Source organism: Arvicola amphibius, chromosome 3 (assembly GCF_903992535.2).
Source record: "Arvicola amphibius chromosome 3, mArvAmp1.2, whole genome shotgun sequence".
NCBI lineage: Eukaryota > Metazoa > Chordata > Mammalia > Rodentia > Cricetidae > Arvicola > Arvicola amphibius.
This window is the reverse complement of record NC_052049.1, coordinates 105262676-105283578: the sequence shown is the minus strand read 5'-3', so window position 1 is coordinate 105283578 and position 20903 is coordinate 105262676. Positions and strand designations below refer to the sequence as shown.

At 42.0% G+C, this 20903-nt stretch overlaps 1 protein-coding gene across 1 annotated transcript; it reads left to right on the top strand.

The window, feature by feature from the left end:
• Positions 1–13994: 13994 nt before the first annotated feature.
• Positions 13995–20903, top strand: Panx3 (pannexin 3). Its single transcript, XM_038324011.1, has 4 exons — positions 13995–14175; positions 15851–15993; positions 18350–18564; positions 20264–20903. The coding sequence occupies exons 1-4, from the start codon at positions 13995–13997 to the stop codon at positions 20901–20903; spliced, it is 1179 nt and encodes a 392-aa protein (XP_038179939.1).

The window sequence follows — 20903 nt, the reverse complement described above, 5'->3', positions numbered from 1 at the left end:
TCTCCCTAGCCCACAATTATGCACTGTAAAATGTGATGCTGTAAACATAAATTATAAGCAGTATATATTACTTTAGTAAAATAAGGCATATGAACCCACATGGAAATCTCTAGAAAGGTAGCGTGAAGTGGTTAAGAATGTTCATCATTTGCAGGCTGGAGAGATGGCTCAATGGTTAAAAGCACTTCTTGCTCTTCCAGAGATCCTAAGCTCAATTCCCAGCAACCACATGGTCACTCATTTGAACAGAAGGAGTGTGATGGGTTTAATTTAATGTGCTTTATGCATATTTATCATTTGACATGCATGAGAATTGCTTTTGCTATTTTAAATTCCAAAAAAATACAGTGATACTTTGTTATTGTAGTGTATTGTATTCGATTGCATCTTCGGTTAGGTCATATGGTGTCACTGTGTTCAACTTGTCAGTAACCACCATGTCTGAGTTTAATTTATTTGCTTCTAAATTTCTTGCTTATGCTTTTAATGTCAAATCTGAAGAAAACCACTGCCAAACGCAAGGCCATCCAAAACTGTCTCACAGTGGCTGCGCCATTTTAGATTTCCACAGTGACGTATGACAGTTCTCCCTTCCACACTGCTGCCAGCAACATAAATTAGCATAGTCGTTGTAAGAAGCAGTACAGAGTTTGTTCAAAATTAAATTCAATGAGCAATTTAACATAATGCTACTATTAGTTCACTACAAGTACATATAGCCAAAGGAAATTAAACCAGTATATTGAAGAAATATCTTCACTCCCAGGACTATTCATAGTGGCTAAAACATGAAATACACTTAGATGTACATCAGTGGGTGGATGGATGGATGGATGGATGGAGAAATGTGATATATGCATAATGGAATGTTATTAAGTCATTAAGAGAACAAAACCTTGGCATTTGTAAAAACATGGGTGAATTAGAAGACACTTTTTTAAAGTCAGGCATATAGAGAGACAAATGCAGTATGATCTCATTCATACGTGAAACCTAAAAACTGATTTCACTAAAGGGGATAATAGAATTTTAGTTGCCACAAACTTACATGGTTAGGGTGGAGGGTGGTAAGATGTAGTCAAGGAGGGTGCAATTATGCCTGGATAGAAGGAGAGGGAGAGAGAGAAATCAGAAAGAGGAGAGACAGACAGATGGAGTAAATGAGTGGTTGCCTGGGACCATGGAGTGGAAGAAAATGGATAGGTCTACAGAAAAGGATTCAGAACAAATGCTAATAGCTATGTATTTGCTGTCTTGGGTGATAAAAATACTCTATAGTGGATTGCAGTGATGGTTTGTGCAATACTGTGAACACACTAAAAGCCGTAAGATTGTACTCTTCAAACAAATGGACTGTATGGCAAATGGATTATATTTCAATACCACAGTATTTAAAATACAAGCATTTGGGCTGGTGTGATGCCTCAGTAGATAAAGGCATTAGCCACCAAACCTGATGACCTAAGTTTGATCCCTGGGACCCACATGGTAGAAGCAGAGAGACAACTTAAGCAAGCAGTCCTCTGATTTTTATGCATAGAGTGTCACACACACACACACACACACACACACACACACACACATTAAATGAATAAAGAAATTCAGTTTTTAATTTAAGTATGGCGATTCCAATTTCTCTATAGTCTCACTGGTATTTGTTATTATCCATCTTTTTGTTTCAATTGTGTACATACATGTGTGTCTGTGTGCGGGTATGTGTATGTGTGCCATTGCTCATGGAAGCCAGTAGAGGGCATCAGATCCCCTGGAACTAAAGTTCCAGGTGATATGAGCAGACTCACATGGGTGCTGAGAATCTAACCACAGCCCTCTGGAAGAGCAATATATGGAGACTGCTGAGCTATCTTTCCAGGCTGGCCATCTTTTTTAAGGTAAGCCTCTTACTGGATGTGAAGCAGTTTTTCAATGTGAATTTACTTTATAATTTCCTAATAGCTAATGGTATTTAGTGTCTTTTCATATGCTTACTTGAAATATAAACCCCTTCCTTGTCTACGTTTGTCGATTTTCAGTTCTCTTAGTTTTACTGTCAAATCTAAGAATTCACTACCATATCCAAGGTCATGAAAATATCTTCTGATGTTACCTTCTGAGTTTCATAGCTTCAAAATGATTTATTTTAAAAGGTAAAATCTCAACCTACCTTTTAGTTTTAAGGGGCTCAAGACTTCTCAACACTCTCGGTGCCAACCTATAATTACCATCAACAGTAAGCCTTGAGAGGTTGAAAAGAGAGCTAAGCCAATAAAGTGCCTCGAGAATCAAAGTTTAAACATACGGAAGCAGTGAAGCAGCGAGAGAGGCTGACATTTTTCATGAAGGAAAAAGAAGACATAAGGAAGTGAAGGACAGCCAGACTTCCTGAGACCACAGTACAAAAGACACAGAGAAGAGGCGGAACCAGTTCCCCAGTTAAATCCATGTTCTTCTGTTCTGAGAATGTTATGTTCTGGATCTCGTTACACATTTTAATGCTGCCCTCATCTGAACTCTCCTGAGCTCCTCTAAACACAGAAGGAGCTCTCTGGAGCTCATCTTTCCTTAGTGCCCTTATCTTATGAGGACAAACTACGTTCCAAGAGAAATTTGCCCAATTTTTTTAAGTACAAAATTCATGATTGATAATTTCTGGTTCTTCTCCAGTAGAACACTGTGCCCAGCCTAGTCTCAGATGCTGGCGTCTCAACAATCCTGGGGTTTGAGCCCAACTCCCAATTTGTTGGATCCAATTTCATATGCAAAATATACTCAGCTATTGGCATACACAGGCAAAGTGCTGAATCTCACTTCCCTTCATATTTTCTTCCATTTTCAATGTATATGTACCCACAAATATAAATACAATTTTCATAAGTACACAGTTGGGAAAACATGCTTGAGTTGTGGGTGTGTACAATTCCTTGTTCTTTATTCTTTTCCTTCTTTGGTGACATGTGACCAGATGAGGCAACTACAACAGTTTCTTCATGGCCTTCTCATGTTTACATCTGTGTAATTAAACTAGCCAAGTTCCATCAATATTTTAAGAACAGCCTGTTTGGGTGCATACTGTATCTGCTTGTGTGTGTGTGTGTGTGTGTGTGTGTGTGTGTGTGTGCAATTATCATCATATATTAATCACTCAGGATGTCTTCCCTGGCAGAGCCTCTAAAATACTGATAAACTTTATAATGGAGAAGAACACAATTTTGTACTAAGAATAGCATGTCACACTTCTTCCCTGTGTTTCCTGGACCAAAGATTACATGCTGGTTGGTAGCCAGTGTCATTGCATATTATCAGGTCAGTTTTCTAATTAATTGCAGTATTTATTTTCCTTTTTAATTTTATTTATTTACTTTATGTGTATGGCTGTTTTCCTGCATGCATGTCTGCATACAAGTGTACCTGGTACCCTTGGAATCCAGAAGAGGACACTGAATTACCTGAGACTGGAGTTACAGGCAGTTGTGAACTCTAATTCACAACTGGGTGCTAGGGATTGAACTTGGGTCTTCTGGATGGTTAAGCAGTGTTCTTAACCAGTGAGCAATTTCTCCAGCCCAAGTTGTAGTATCTGTAAAGGGGACAAATGGATCAACAGTAGACATTGAACTTCATATTAAAACTATCCTATTTTGAGTTAGTCACCATTGATTCCTTCCCTTACACATTAGCCTTTATGCTATTGATATGATCCTTGGGGGTCAGTTTTACATAACAGTCACTAGATCAATAGTCCTTCTGTCCTGTTCATAATCTCCCCCAACTTCTTCATCGGCTTCACAGAGGGAAAATCCAGAGTTCACAGCGGCAGCTCTGGGCGTTTTCCGTGAGTGTTATACATCCCTGCTTCTCTTCACTTCAGCTCACTTCAGCAAAGGTCAGGAACCATGTAGAAAGATAGCAGTCCTGTGCAAAGGACCACATGTAAGGAAGCGAGGCACTTTTTCAGTCACAGAGGCCTTCTGCCAAAAGCCATCTGGGATAGGACACTCCCAATCCCAGGTCAACCCTCGGGTGACCAAAGCCAATCTCTTGACTGTAACCTTGTAAGCAATCTAGCTAAGCTGTTCTCTCCTAAATTCCTGATCTAGAGTAAGTGGATTGCATTCACTGTTTAAAGATATTATCAATTTATTTCACAGAAATGGTTAATGCACATATAAAGAGATACTTAAACTCATTAATTATTGAAGGAAATGCAAGTTAAAATGACAACATATTACTGCACTCCCATAACCTTATAAGACATAGAAAGTTAGTATCCTAACCAAATTCTTCTGTAAGATCATAACAGGAAATGTATCTATAGCCAGGAAGTTTTACTCTGGGTGAAGCTTCTGCTTCTAAGCAGCAATTCTCCACTGGCTTTGGTCCAAGTAGAAGGCCTCTGTCAGGGAGAAAATGAGCCATCAAAGCCTTAAGCTGTTGTTACAGGGGTGGGATGACAGATGGAAATTTGAGGAGCTTCAAACACATGGTCTGTTTCCCCCATGGGACATTTGAGGATGCTGGGACTATGTGAGCTGACGTCCACACAGAATCCTATGCAAAGTGAAAGTTCCTCCACCTTGTGGTACTCAGGAAACAAAGACAGTCCCAAGGGAAGGACTAGTCCTAAGCTCACCCCCACAGACTTTGAAACAGGGGCCAAACTTGAAGCTACCTATAACTGGAAGCTAAGGAGAGAAAAGAAAATCCCCTCAAGAGAGTAAAAAGTCCTCAGTCTTTCAAAGTTGAAAAGCCTTCTGTTAAAAATTAGGAGAGATCATACAGCAGTAATGCAGAGTGTGCCTTTTCAACACAGGCCTGACAGAGCCTGTTCCAGAGTAGGTAGTGATCAGTATTTGTCTGTGTGCCTACCAGAAGAAACAAGAGCCATTTCTGGCGACAGACTAGCTAGAGTTTCTATGGTTCTGTGGTTTCTCATACACCATGTTCAGTGTATATTACAAATTAAAATACAGACATGCAAAGAGTTATGGCCATATGACAATCCTACTCAGCTTTCTCTTCCTGTAACAGATGATTGATATGATCAACTTATAAAGAAAAAGATTACTTTGACACACTTATGGACAGATTAGTTGATGATTAAATGACCTCATTACTTTCAGTCTTTGAGATATATATGCCAGAGCAAACTGTTTGCCTTGTGGTCATAAAGGGATGTGGAGGGAACAGAACAAGAAGAGATCAGGACCCTACGATCCTCTTTAAGGATGGCACTTGATGCCACAAAACTTCTCACTAGGCCCACTTCTTAAATTTTTACCTTCCCAGTAATGCCATATCAAGAATCAAACATTTTACATATGGACCTGTGGAACACTCCAGATAAAACCATAGCATCAGTTAACAAAGAAGACAAAGAATAGATAGTAGAAGTGAATCCATAGATTGTCTAGGTTCCGGAGTTATTGACAGAGATTATAAAATAATTCTAATAAATATGGTCAACTAAGTAAAAAACAAATCACATAAGTATGGAGAATTTCCATAAGTGACTCTTAGCTGTAAAATAAAGAATAACTATGCTACAATCCACAGACCCAGAGAGACTAGGTAACAAGAAGGTTTGGGGGGGGGGGAGGTTGGATCTCCTTGGAAAGGAAAAATAGAAGTATTTCGTGAGAGAACTGAGGGGTTGGACCTCGACACAGGTGGGCATGGGAACATGAGCGATCAGGGTGGGAGTGAGGGAGAAAGTACTGAACGGGACTACTGGAGGTGGGGGCAAGGGGCATTTCGGAGTCTGGTAAAAACCTGGCACAAAAGAATCTACAAGGATGGCCCCAACTAAGACTCCTAACAATAGTACATATGTAATCTGAACTGGCCACCTGCTGTGACCAGCCAAGACTTCAAGAGGACAAAGTGGAACCCCAACCCACCTATATAACCTTCAACCCACAGTCTGCCCTGCCTATAGGTGTGCTGGGGTAAGGGTGACCTAGAGATTAGGGGAGTGGTCAACCAATTACTGGAGCCTAAAACCCATGCCAGGATAGTAAACCCACCCCTGACCCTGCCAGGACCACCAGGGCCCATAGGTTGGATGACCCAGAGACCTAGGATAGAATCAAACATGACTGGAAGGTTTTTTTTTTAAAAAAAAAGTCAATGTAAGCCGGGAGATAGTGGTGCATGCCTTTAATCCCAGCACTCGGGAGGCAGAGGCAGGCGGATCTCTGAGTTCGAGGCCAGCCTGGTCTACAAGAGCTAGTTCCAGGACAGGCTCTAGAAACTACAGGGAAACCCTGTCTCGAAAAAAAAAAAAAAAAAAAAAAAAAAAAAAAAACAAACAAATAAAAGTCAATGTAATAATGTCTAATGATATTCTGCTGTCCACATAGATTGGTGCCTAGCCCAGCTGTCATCAGAAAGCCTTCATCCAACAACTGATGGTAGCAGATGCAGACACAGAGCCAGGAACTCAGGGGATCCTGCAGAAGGAGAGAGAAAGGATTGTAGGAGTCAGAGGGGTCAGAAGAAAACTCACAGCATCAACTAACCTGAACTCATAGATCCTCACAAAGACTCAATGGACAACCAGGGAGCCTGCATGGGACTGAGCTAGGCTCTCTGCATATATGTTATGGTTGTGTAGCTTGGTCCTCTTGTGGGACTCCTAACACTGGAAACAGAGGCTATCTCCAACTTTATTACTGGCTTTTGGGACCCTATTCCTCATACTGGGTCACTTTGCACAGCCTTAATACATAGGGAGGTGCTTCGTCTTACTGAAACTTGATAGGCCATGCTTGTTGATATTCATGGGAGACCTGCCCTTTCCTAAACAGAAACAGAGGAGTGAACTGGGGATGGGAGGAACAGAGGGTGGATTGGGGGAGGGGTTGGGAGGAAAGAGAAAACTGTGGCTGGGGTGTAAAATAAATAAATAAAGCTATTTTTTTTAAAAAAAAAAAGGTTATAATCAAAAAAATATGGAGAGTTCCACTAGAAAACCATGATCTCTAAAACAGAATCAAAAGGGATTTTTCTGGTCTTGGCTCTAACCTTAACAGAACGTAAATCACAGGAGTATGTGAATGCATCAAATTCCATGTATACAGCTAAACTTAGTACGTTCAATTGCATGTAAATTTTATCTCAATAGGACTAAACTGCAAATAAGCACAAAAGTAAGTTATGCTATACATGCTGAAGTGTTTAGAAAGAAAAGAGTGTTTGCAATTTATTTGGAAATAAATATTTTAAAAGATGGATTGGTGAGTACAGGAAGGAGAAATGGGCAACAAAATATGCAAATAAGAAAATTAAAGATTGCAGGTGTTAGTTAAAGTTCTTTCACCTTTGCTGTATATTTCAAATTATATAATAAAATATTGATATGGAGATGTTATTAAACAGTGTGATAATAAATTTAACTTTGGGATTAAAAATTGATGATTTCCTCATTTGTTTTCACTTATTCAATATTGCTTAAAGTAGTATATGAATTCTTTGACAATCCTTCAAAATGTGAGGTCTAATTCTGTAGTAGGAGTGGTGGGCTGCGTTCCCACCCAGCTCCCGCATGGCTAGCTTTACACCCGAAATAACAACACACAAACTGTATTCATTTAAACACTGCCTGACCCATTAGTTCCACGCTCTTATTGGCTAATTCTCACATCTTGATTAACCCATTTCTAATAATGTGTGTAGCACCACGAGATGGTAGCTTACCAGGAAGGTTCTATCCACCATCTGTCTTGGGTAGGAGAAGCATGGCAACTGCCTGAGGCATCTGCCTGACTCTGCTTTCTTTCTCCCACAATTCTGTTCTGTCTACTCTACCTACCTAATTTTTTGCCCTATTAAAGGGCCAAGGTAGTTTCTTCTTTCTTTTTTCTTTTTTTGGTTTTTCGAGACAGGGTTTCTCTGCAGCTTTTTTTTTTTTTTTTTTAGAGCCTGTCCTGGAACTAGCTCTTGTAGACCAGGCTGGCCTCGAACTCACAGAGATCTGCCTGCCTCTGCCTCCCGAGTGCTGGGATTAAAGGCGTGCGCCACCACCGCCCGGCTGGTAGTTTCTTTATTAACCAATGAAAGTAACACATAGACAGATGACCCTCCTCCATCATCATTCCTTTTGGAAACAAGCTGGATTTAGTGGCCTCCTTTCAATAAATAAAAACAGAAGCATCGGTTAATGGCGACTGCAAAGATTTGCTCATTAAAGGCACAGCAGGCTCTGTCTGCTTCCTCTCTTTGGTCATCTGCTCCAGGAAAACCAGCTCCACCTCACTCTGAGAAGACACCTGTGGTGAGGAAGTGTGGCCTACTGCAGAAAGAATTTGGATTCTAGGACCATAACTACGTAGGGCATTGGGTACTGATGGCAAACTAATCAGTGGCCAGAACAGCCAGCCAAACTGCTCCCCAACTTCTCATCTACATAATATAATGATAAGTGGGTTTTGCTGTTGTTTTAAGCCCTAAGTTTTTGTGAAACTTGTATGCAACAGCAGTAAACTGGTATCTTATAAGCCACACAAGTGAAACTACATACTCTGAATAGCCACATATTCATTAAAGAAATTATATCATCAATAAAAATTTACACACAAAGAAAATTCCAAGACAATGTTTTCAGCAGCAGATTTTTCCAAATACTTACAATTCTTTCAGTGTGGTCAGCATAACCTGCCAACAATATTACAATGAGAAATTAAATTAATCTCTCAATTTCTTAAACATAATCTTAAAAAAACTTGAAGAAATTTTATTAAGCTGAAACTAATAAAACCAAGTTGATGAAATACTAGAGGCAGTGACATTTATTTCACCAATGTAAGAATAATTTAACACTCAAATATCCACCAATATATGCCATGTTAATAACATATTTAAAGAGAAAAATCCTATAAATATTTCAATGTGCCCAAGAAAAGCATTTTTTAAACTCAACATCTATTCTTTATAAGCATACTTAGGAAACTAGCAATAAATAAAAGTTCTTTAGTGTGGAAAATGTGATCTACCACAAAAATCAAGAAAACAAAAGAGATCTATATAGTCAGCATCCTACATAAACATTAAACATTGAAAACTTTCTGCCAAAGACAAAGAATGAGATAAAGATGCAGTTATATGCAGTGTGTGTTAGACGCCCTGAAGAATCAAATTAGTGCGACTGGGTAAATAAAGGTATAAAGACTAGAAAAGAGAAAAGTATAATTCTATATGTGGTGGTTGAATGAAAATGGCCCCCATAGGGTCACAGGGAGTGGCACTATCAGAACTATCAGAGGTGTGGCTTTGTTGGAGGAACTGTGTCACTGGGAGGTTTCAAATACATAAGCCAGGTCCAGGGTCATGCCAACTTTCTGTTGCCTGCTGATCTGGATGTAGGACTCTCAGCTCCTCCACCTCCACATCTGCCTGCACACCTCCATGCTTTCCGCATGACGACAGTGAGATAAACCTCTGAACTGTAAGCGAGGCCCCAATTAAATGGTTTCCTTTCTTAGAGTTGCCATGGTCATGGTGTCTCTTCACCGCAGTAGAAACCCAGACTAGGACAATATAGTTGTATTGATAGAAAGAGAATGTACCAGAAAATTATATAATCAATAAGTGAACATAAAGGCTGTTGAATATGAGCTTTATATAGAAAAAAAATCAATTGTACTTCCATATATTAGCAACAAATAAGTAACTGAAATTTTTTTAATTCAGTTAGCAAAGGAACCAAGAATACCAAACAGACAAATCCAACAGAGATATGTACGTCATTTCCACTAAAAACTGAAAAGTGGAGTTGGAGAGATGGCTAAGGGCACACACTGCTTTTACAGAGACCTAACTGTGATTCCCAACACCCACATCAAGAGCCCACAACTGCCTGTAACTTCAGCTCCAGGGTACCCAATGCTCTCTTCTGGCTCCCATGAACACCGGCACTCATACATGCAGACACACACTACCAAAACATAAAAAATAAACCTCAAAAAAAGACCAAAAGTTCAATAAACAGAAATTTCCAAAGGCATAAATAAATTAAGTTATAGATTTAAAAGACCTGATCAAAAGTTCTGGCTGGATTTCCCTACAAAAATTCATAATCTGATTGCAAAATTCAAATAGAAGTACAAAAGAGCAACATTATCCACAACAATCTTGAGCAACAACAATATTATGTTATATTATATAATGCCTGTTATAGAGTCTTCATAATTAAAATACTATAGAATTGGTACAAAAATAGGCAAGTGGAAGGTTGAAGAGATGGCTCAGTGGTTAAGAGCTCTGACTGTTTTGCCAGAGGTCCTGAGTTCAGTTCCCAGCCACCACATGGTGGTTCACAACCATCAGTAATGAGATCTGGCGCCCTCTTCTGGCATGCAGGTGTACATGCATACAGAACATTTTATACTAAATTAAAAAAAATTAAAAAGGAAAAAAAAAAGAGAAGAAAATAGGCAAGTGGAGTCCAGTAATCTGGTTGACAATAGCAACAGTACACTGCCAAGGGAAGAGGTGGGCTTTTCAATAAACTGGGTGAATCACTGGAAACACATGTAAAAAATAATATACCTTGACCTCCATTCCATCCCTTGGTTTTAAAAAAATTTCAGATGGACTCCAAACACAATAGATAGATAGATAGATAGATAGATAGATAGATAGATAGATAGATAGATAGATAGATAGATAGATAGATAGATAGGTAGATGATTGATAGATAGATAGATAGATAATTCATTTTAAAAAAAAAAAGAAAACCAAAAATTCATCAATTGCAGTAGAATGAGAATTTCAAGACATTAGAAAACACCAAGAAGAAAATGAAAATGCAGCAATGGACAGCAAGAGGACAGTAAGTAAAACAGACTTCTCAAAATAGTCTCAGAACATTAAGGAAAGGTAGGAAACACAACTGAAAAGCAAGCAAAAGTCCTAAACACACTTCATAAAAGATTGGCATCAAAGAGACTAAAACAACCAATTAGTCATGAGAGAAACTTCAAGTTAAAAACCACACAATTTTTCACACATTACTTTTCACACATTCCAAAAGGTCTTAAAATTTTTAATTGGAAAAAAATACAAACAAAGAGCTCTTAGGACTCTCAGAAACAACCACTTGGAAAGGTACAAAGATGAACATATGCATGGCATTGTGAACAGCAGTCCTCTTCTGAGTACATGTCCAGCATAAATACATACATATGTCCATCATAAGATGCATATTGCAAGGTTCACAAAAACATTATTTTAATGGCCAGAATATATATGTATGTGTGTGTGTGTGTGTGTGTGTGTGTGTGTGTGTGTGTGTTTCTACAATAAAATGGGATCGACATCTGGTTCACATAGCAGCATGAATAAATCTCTAAAGTATTTTGAACCATGAATCCAAATACCAAGAAATTAATATAATTTCATGATATAAAATACAAAAACAAGCAACAAACGATAATTTTCATAAACATAGGAGTTAGGAGTCAGGCTTGGCAGCAAATAAATGTCTTTTCCCACTAAGCCACCTCACAATACAAAATAAGAACTGTTCTTTCCTTTAGGGGGTTGGGGCAGAGGGGAACGTTCCAAAGACTGGTTGAACCCAAGGCCTCACAAATACTAGACAACTGTTTTACCCCTGAGCTATATCCCTGGCCCTCCATTTTTAAGGTGTTAAAATTGTTAAACTAACCTATGCTATTAGAAGTTAGGATGACAGCTACCTTTGGGGAAGAGAGAACTAATAGAAGAAACACATTGCAGTGTCTGAGGAGTCAAATGCTCTGCTTCTTGCTCAGATGAAGCATTACTGAATGGCTCATGTTGGCATATTATACTGTGTATGGATAGTATACTTCAAAAACACAAATATTTTTAAAAAGCAAAAGACTATATATGCACAACAACCTACCATAACCATTGACAAAAATACACATAATTAAAAGATACAGAAATCCAGAAAGGGTAGTGGAGGACAGAAAAAAGGCATTCCTCTTGTGGTCTGGATACCTAACTCATTAGCATTCATGGGTCAACTCTAAATTAGGGTGGGCCTCTAGCCAGTGAGACAAGGGAAAGACTGGCCCAGCCTAAACATCTGTGGCCACACGATGAAAGTATTTATAAAGATATATATATATATATATATATATATATATATATATACCACATGTCTGTAAAAAGTAAAAAATTAACAACCAAGCTAAAAAATTGTACATGTTCTACCTGCCTAGCTTCACACACACACACACACACACACACACACACACTTCATAAGGATCAGCAATTTTAGGTTCAATTTAGAATCATTGCACTATCCCAGGTCTCTATACCAATACAGCCAAGTCCCACACTAAAGGAGGGGGACTCACAATTGCATGTGTGGACATGTCAGGACATTTAAATTCCAACCATACTAAGTAGCTGTTCCTTAGACCTCGGGCCTGTACCCGCACAGTCATCCCTTCAGAAGGTGTACCTGAGCCTGAGAAAAGGGCCCACACAAGTCCTGGAAGCAGGCCAAGGCCCATGGGTAAGGAGTTACAGAAGCAAGGGTGCCGTCAAGTGGTTTGAATGGCACACCAGTTCGGCATAGCACGGAATGAGCACATCCCATCTGCCCACATACTTCCTCCCAGGAATAATACAGTCAAGGAAGGCCAAAACAAGGCCAGATAAGGGTCTTCATTTCCAAGTTTAAGGGCAGTATTACAGACAAGACTGTCTTGGTCTCCAACCCAACCACATACCAACTTGACCTGCCATTTGCTATTCTCGTCCATTTGCTGTTAGTGTGACAAAGTTCCGGATATAATCAACTTAAAGGGAAGAGAAGTTGAGATGGGGACAAAGCTCATCACACCTGAGGCTTCCTCATTGTAAAAAGGAGAACACAAAGAGAAGGCATGTTTATCTAGTCCTTGGTTCATTTAGTCCATTGGGAGTCACTTGACTCTAGCATTAGCCCTGTGGCGGCACAGTGAGTCAGGCAGAGCACACAGGAAAAAGCTGTCCCCGTCAAGGACAAGCCCCAGTGTCCTCTACTTGCTCCACCACGTCCCCAGAGTGTCACAGGCTGGCAGTGGCAGCCAAGACTCTAACACCCAGGCCCTGTGGACACTTACCAAAGTGTAGGGCACGCCCTGGGCTTTACAATCTAGCAAGCACGTTCGCGTGCTCACAACCAAGCCGACGTGGTCTCTAACAGACTGGACCTTGAGAGAAGAGAAAGCTTAGACAAAGTGACTTTGCCGGAAAAATACAGTTGAAAAATAGGCACTGTTGGGTCCCCAGGGACAACCTTTCCTTCCAAGGTTCAAAGGTCGTGGTGTTCCCACTACTCCACATTGTCGGGCCTCCCTCAGCTTCCTAGAGAAAGGGCAAGCTCTACGGAACTGAAAACTGTAAATATACTGTTGAGAGAAGCCGAGAGTGGGGGAAGGAAAGTTAACATCAAATACAGGGCAGTTTCTGGGAGGAAGTTCGGACCATAAGCAAAACTCATCACGGAGACAAAGCCTGCTCTATAGGGGCAACTATCCTCGCTGAATCCTGGGGGCTCCATTCCCACCCTAAACCACAAAATGAGAGCCTTCAACATATTTAAGCAATCTCCACCCAAATTCCACACCAATTACATGGGGGGCTGAGCCCACAGCCCCTCCTTCTCTCGACCACTCTGCTGAAAATACTGTATTAATCAGAGGGCAGAAAAAAGCCACAGGGCTTCGCCTGCTGGGAGACAACCCAGGCTAGCAGCCTGGCACCAGCCACACGTGAAGCCTGACCCTCCTCCAACGAGGACCCACTGAGGCTACGCCTTCCTCTAATTGCCAGAGTGTCTAACTGGCTCGGAGCCTGGACAGTTAGGTAGAGAACCATTGCCTGGTCCTAGCACAGATGTGTAAAGCTGGGGCCACCGCATGGTTGGCTACAAACTAGCTGCGTGACACCACTTCACCCCGCCGGCCCCGGATTGCCGAGAGTAGCAGCCTCCTCTGCACCTCGAGCGAGGCAGCATCATGTCACTGGCACACACAGCTGCAGAGTATATGCTCTCTGATGCCCTGCTGCCTGACCGCCGGGGCTCTCGTCTCAAAGGACTGCGGCTGGAGCTGCCCCTGGACAAGATAATCAAGTTCGTCACTGTGGGCTTCCCCTTGCTACTGATGTCTCTGGCTTTTGCCCAGGAGTTCTCATCAGGTAAGAGACCTACCACCCTACACCCCGGATAAAGTGAGAGCCAGCTCCTGTCTGAGGTAGGTTTCATGGCTTTGGGCTGGACTGGATTTCTAAGAGGCAGGTCCTGGGTGAGTCTAGGGAACCTGCAAGGCAGAAGAACCAAAAACTTACAAGAGGCAACCTGGAAATCTTACAATAAAAAAATAACTAACTGCAGAAGGGGGTGGGTGGAGCAAGGGGAGTGTGGGGAGTATGAAGGAGAGAATATGCTCAACATACTATATATACCTGAAACTAAAAAAAATAAACAAAAGTTTGATATCAAAACTAGTTCGTCACTTTAGCAGTCATACATTTTGTGTCAAATCAATGATATAAACTATCATTTTGGCTTCTAGAGACATGAGAGGTTGGGACTCTTAACCCACTGTGAACGAACTTTTTCCTGAACCCTCTTCCCACCCCCACTTACAGCCTTGTTGGGAGGCACTCAACAAACCCCTATGTCTTTTGCATGACCCTAGACATAAACAGACACTAATGCAGGCACGTTTGCAATGTTGTAAGCACTGTGTTAACTCAGCAAGCCTGCTGGTCTCTCTACTACAGTCAATGGGGGCCCTTGTTTTGTTTTTTCCTATCTGTGCCCATTAGTTGACTACATTTTCTGATGAGGTATTCCACCTCTTTCTGCTTCTTCACCTGCAAGAATGGAAACAGGATTGGCTCCCAGATCTACCAATTTCTGATTAGAAACAGGAAAGCTAGATCCTCTCGTCCAAACCCATTTTCCTTTCCATGTAGGCATTAGTTCTCTGCATTTTACAAAACAAAAACAAGTCATCTTTTAATCTGGGTATGGTACAGACACCCAGTATTCTGGGTAGGGGGTGACAAGTTTGAAGTCAGCCTGACTCACACAGTGAGACTCTATCTCAAAACAAAACAACGCTGACAAGATGGCCCAGCAGGTAAAGGCACTTGCTGCCAAGTCTGCCAACATGAGGTACAGTTCACACATGGTAGAAACTATGGCAGAAGGACAGAAGCAATTTCTACAAGTCATCTTCTGGCCCCCACGTGTATGACACAGCCCATGCACATACTTGATACATACATATAATAATTTCAAAAATATTTTTAAAGGAACCTATCTCTCTGCTGGACAGTGGTGGCACAGCCTTTCATTCCAGCACTCAGGAAGGTAGAGGCAGGTGGTTCTCTCTGAGTTCTAGGCCAGTCTGGTCTTCAGAATGAGTTCCAGTTTAGCCAGAGGTAGACAGAGAAACCCTGTCCAGAAAAACAAAAACAACAACTAAAAAGGATGTCATCATTCTTGATGAATGTCATGATGAAATGTCACTATCAAATGTCAAGCCTTCTGGTGGCAAACTGCTGAGTTCAAGGAGTCTCTGGTGGCTTCCTATGTGGGAGCCTGGAGGAACTTGAGCGTTAAGGCCCATCAGACCTAAAAGAGCAAGTCAGTGCATTGGTAGCATCTGCCAAACTGTGTGGGCCATTCCATCACGACACAGCAGTACAGGGCCCGGAAAGCTGAGACTTAGAGAGAAGGCAAGGCCTGCCAGCCACAGACAGTTACCAAGTCATAAGGATGTCCCCTTGTCCAGAAAACTCTTGAATGATCTCCATCCCTCTGCTGCAACCCAGGCTGCTCAAAGTCATGGTCCTTTTGCAGGATCTCCAATCAGCTGCTTCTCTCCCAGCAACTTCAGTGTCAGACAGGCCGCCTATGTGGACAGTTCCTGCTGGGACTCCCTGGCTCACCACAAGCAGGACGAGGCTGGGCAGTACCAGGTGAAATCTCTCTGGCCTCACAAGGTAAAACACAAGGGTCCTAACAGGATGGCTTCCTGGCTTTGGAGTGGGGGTGGACTGAACCACCATACCCCTCCCACTGCGCTCCGCCCTTGCCCACATGCCCCCTTCCACTTTGCCCTGTCCTTGCCCGTTTACTTTGGCTGCTGACTTTCATAGTCTAGGGGTTTGTCAAATGCCTGTTGATCTCTGGTTGCCAGCTTTCATCTGATTGGAAGTTTTGTGCTTGTGGGTGAGGCTTGCTAACAAGCAGTTTCAGGTAAAGGGGATCCCTTTGGTGTGCTTCTTTGTAAAGGAACTCAGATATTAGTATCTAGTCCTATGCCAGGATTGTCTGCTGTCTCTGAGTTATTCAGTCCTGAGTTGAAGGAGAGAGTTAGACTACTGCGGGTACCTAACTGCTAACCCTCCGGGAACTCAGGCATGGGTCACATCATCTAGTTCTTCATTCCCCATGCCCTTCAGGATAGTTCTCTTGCACATAGTAGACACAAGCATAGAGTGGTTTAGTCTCTCCAGAGACAAAACTTCAAGCCTACCTTCAGGAATTGGAAAGGGTGGTTGCTTGGCTGTTGTATATTGCAGAAAAATCTGCAGTTCAGCATCTCACACCGACTTTTCAGTATCCTGTTTCAAACTGACTTATATATACTCTTGCTTTTCAGTTTTAACCGTATCCCTGATTCCTGTTTCTGGGTCGCAAATAGTTTGTTCTTGCCTGGAATCCCTGCCTCTCCTCACACCACATCTTCTATCAGGCAGCTGACTCCCAGCTTTCAATAATTGCTGCTCTTGCCTCGACTCCTGTTTGCTTTGTCCTTAAACTTTGTCTTTGTTCTCTCTTGTCATCCTAAAAGGCAAAACCAGAGACTTAGTGGAGGTCAGCAGGCCAAGCCAGTGATAAGTCCACAGATTTGGGAGGAGACTCATGTTAGGAAAGGTCGAAACGCCTGACCATCAGTGTCACAAGGAAGCGCTCAAAACCCAGATTCTTTGCTTCCACCCCATTCCTAGGAACACACTTTGTAGAAGTGAAGGCCTTATTTTCAGGGGATATTATTTCTTGAATAGAAGTAAAATGATTATAATTTCACTTAAGGCCCCAGTTTACCCATTCTAGTCTTTTTTTGTAGATCAGAAAACATACAGAGACAAACAGACACACACATAGAAAGAGAGAAGGGGAGGGAGGGAGAGAGAGAGAGAGAGAGAGAGAGAGAGAGAGAGAGAGAGAGAGAGAGAGAGAGGAGAAATTCCATTTTTTTCCTCTAAACTTGCTACTGCAAAGACAAAGCAATCTGGAAGAAACTGTGGGTCAAGGGGTCATCAGGAGAATAAGCTCCTAAGCCTCCCATCCTGTCCCAAATCTTCTCTCTTCCACCTGCTGAGTGTGTGGATGCTTGACTTGGCCTTGATGCAGCTTCCCCCACTGTAAATAGACACAGGGATGGCATCCCACCCATAGCATACTTGTGAACACCAAGTGAAATAGTGCATCCTGTGTGCCGAGCAACAAACGTAGATTCACAAATCCTTCACAAGGAGAGAGTGTGCTATGGATAAAGAGATGGGTCTGCCTCTGTTGGATGCATAAGTATAATGAGAAAACTCAAGAGAAGGCCCTATCCTCCCTGCCCAGGCCACCACAACAAAGGGCAACCTAAACAGAAATGTAAGGTGTCAGCAGTTGATTCCTCTGAGGGCTGCAAGAGATCTTCTATCTCTTCTGTTTAACTCACAGTCACACCACCCTGGGCATTCGCCACATATGAATGTCTATATCCATATGAGGGGAGGAAAGTCTTTAAAAACACCAGTGTAGCTGAGAAGACACGACCTACACATTCTAAAGGTCCATTCCATTGTCCTGAAATGACCCCCAAAGAATTCCAGAAGAGCATCTAGTGCTGTCACTCGACACTGCTGAGGATCCAGAGATTAGAAAAGACAAGCACAGGACAGGATATATAAACGAAACAATATTTTCTCTCCCCTAGGATATCAGGACCACTGTTGGTCAAATTCTCAGGCTAGATACTCAGTCTGCACTGCTGAGGCAGAAGAGACAGAGATCTCCCTATCAGACACTTTCTATCCTCCATTCCTCTTCAGCTTGCTTTTTTCTCTTCTCCTTGGAGCCCCAGACAGATCATAGATCAGAAAACCCGTAGACCATGGATCTGGGTAACATGGAGCGGCGATGTCGCTTCTCTACCAGCTACACTATATTATTACATGTGGGCAGAGCTTTGGGTAGTCAACTCTGTGCACTCTCTTGCCTGAGCAGCAAAGCCTCCACTTAGCCATCATTCAAGGCCCAACACCCTGGCCTCCCTCCTCAGCCTTCTCTTCCTTGCAGGCTCTCCCCTACTCTCTACTGGCCCTGGCTGTCGCCATGTATCTGCCAGTACTGCTGTGGCAATATGCAGCTGTGCCGGCCCTCAGCTCTGACCTGTTGTTCATCATCAGTGAACTGGACAAGTCCTACAACCGCTCCATCCGCCTGGTGCAGCACATGTTGAAGATCCGGCAGAAGAGCTCTGATCCCCATGTCTTCTGGGATGAGCTAGAGAAGTGAGTTGCTCTCTCTGGGTTTTCCTAAAGGACTCTGTGGAACATTAAATTGATACCAGTGCATAGTCATCTTTCTATTTTCTCTATGCCATCCCTCTCAAGAGAACAAAGTACTCAGTTCATCCCTTCATTCTTGGAGGGGATGACTCCTCATTCCTGCAGAGAGAAGAGGACTTGGCTTCTAGTTTACAGACAAACACACTGAGCCCTAGGGATTAATAGCTCTAAAATATTACTTTGTATACCATTCCCTTGCTCAGAAACCTCGGCTAACTCCCCCATGCTTATCAAAAAAAAATGTTGAAAGTTTCAAATATCTGTCCAAGGCCTCAAGCACAATGTCAACTACTTTTCAAACTTCTAGTTACAATTTAAGTATTTTTAATCCCCAAATTGACCAGTGTTTCAAAATCCAACTTTTCAAAAAAATATATCATTGATAAACTCTTTCAAGTATTCCAAAGTAAAGATATAAACCTCACAAAGAAAAATCTGAAACACTCCCAGACCCAAAAAATCTGGGATATGGGATACTTAACCTAGTCTGGACAACAAAAATCTTCTATTTTGCCTAAGTAGTCTCCCCCTTATCCCTGAGCAAATCACTGATGGAATTAGTCCTTCATCTATCTAAGAGATGATCAAGACTCACAGGATACTCCAGTCAGGACTTGATCATAATTATAAATTTTCTTTAGGTCCCCATAAGATTATCAGTGCGCCCAACCAGCTGAAAGTAGCCTGGAATACTACGCCCATATTCCCAAAAAATTGACTATGGATATTTTCCTTTGAAAAAAAAAAAAGACGGGGAAGTAGTGCAGGAGAATTGTCTGTATTTTGTCAATCATGTTTTAAATAAATGCTGATTGGCCAGGCAGAAAGTATAAGTGGGTCAACCAGAAAGGAAGTAGTGGCAGGGCAATGAAAACAGGAGAATTCTGGGAAGCAGAAAGCTCCCTTGGGAGTCCTGCCCAGATCACCGAAGAAGCAGGATGTGACCTGCTCCACTGAAAAAGGTACTGAGCCATGTCGCTAACATAGATAAAAACAATGGGATAATATAAGTTACAAGAGTTAATAAGAAGCTTGAGCTAATGGGCCAATCAGTTTATAATCTTATGGAGACCTCTGTGTGATTTTCTTTGGGGCTTACCTAAGCTGCGGGAACTGGGCAGGACAGAAACTCAGACAACAGAGCAGGCCCTAATATTACAATCATTCATAGTTTATTGATCATCCCCAGATGTAAGACACTGTATTTAATGTTTGGAGAATTGGAGAGTACTCACACATCCCCTCTGGGGGAAGAATTGTGGTTATGATCATGGAGGGAATATAGATTTTCACGGATACTAAAAATGCCATGCTCGGGGTTGGGGAGATAGATCAGCAGGTAAAACCACTGGCTGCTCTTGCAGAAGACTGGAATTACCTTCTTAGCACTCACATGGCTGCTCATAACATCTGTAACTCAGTCCTAGGGGCTCCAACACTCTCTTCTGGCTTCTTCAAGAATAAACACATGTAGTGCACAAGCAGATGTGCAGGCTAGCCACCCATGTGCATAAAATAAAAATAAAGGTTAAAAAAATAACATCATGTTGGACACACAGATCTCCTTGTCTCCCACATGACTTTTGGGATGTGGTTCTAAAATGATATTTCCTAACGAAGCCTTCTTTCTTCCCCTGCCCAGGGCCCGGAAAGAGCGGTACTTTGAATTCGCCTTGTTAGAGCGGTACCTGGCATGCAAGCAGCGCTCCCATTCGCTAGTGGCCACCTACCTCCTGAGGAACTCCCTCTTACTCCTCTTCACCTCAGCCACTTACCTATACCTTGGCCACTTCCACTTAGATGTCTTCTTCCAAGAAGAATTCAACTGCTCCATCAAAACAGGGATGCTACATACTGAGACCCATGTGCCAGAGCTGATCACCTGCAGACTGACCTCCTTGTCTGTCTTCCAGATTGTTAGTCTCTCCAGTGCAACAATCTACACCCTACTGGTTCCAGTGATAATATACAATCTCACACGGCTGTGTCGGTGGGACAAACGACTCCTTTCCATCTATGAGATGCTGCCAGCTTTCGATCTCCTCAGTAGGAAGATGCTGGGATGCCCTATCAATGACCTCAATGTGATCCTTCTTTTCCTCCGAGCTAACATCTCTGAGCTCATCTCTTTCAGCTGGCTCAGTGTCTTATGTGTGTTGAAAGACACAACCACCCAGAAACACAACATTGACACAGTGGTTGATTTTATGACCTTATTGGCTGGGTTAGAACCCTCAAAACCTAAACATCTCACCCAACAGATGCATGATGAACACCCATAG

Coding starts and splice junctions, on each gene's coding strand:
- Panx3 (XM_038324011.1), top strand. CDS start 13,995: ATGTCACTGGCACACACAGCTGCAGAGTATATGCTCTCTGATGCCCTG. Junction 14,176..15,850: donor TGCCCAGGAGTTCTCATCAG/GTAAGAGACCTA, acceptor GTCCTTTTGCAG/GATCTCCAATCAGCTGCTTC. Junction 15,994..18,349: donor AATCTCTCTGGCCTCACAAG/GTAAAACACAAG, acceptor TCTTCCTTGCAG/GCTCTCCCCTACTCTCTACT.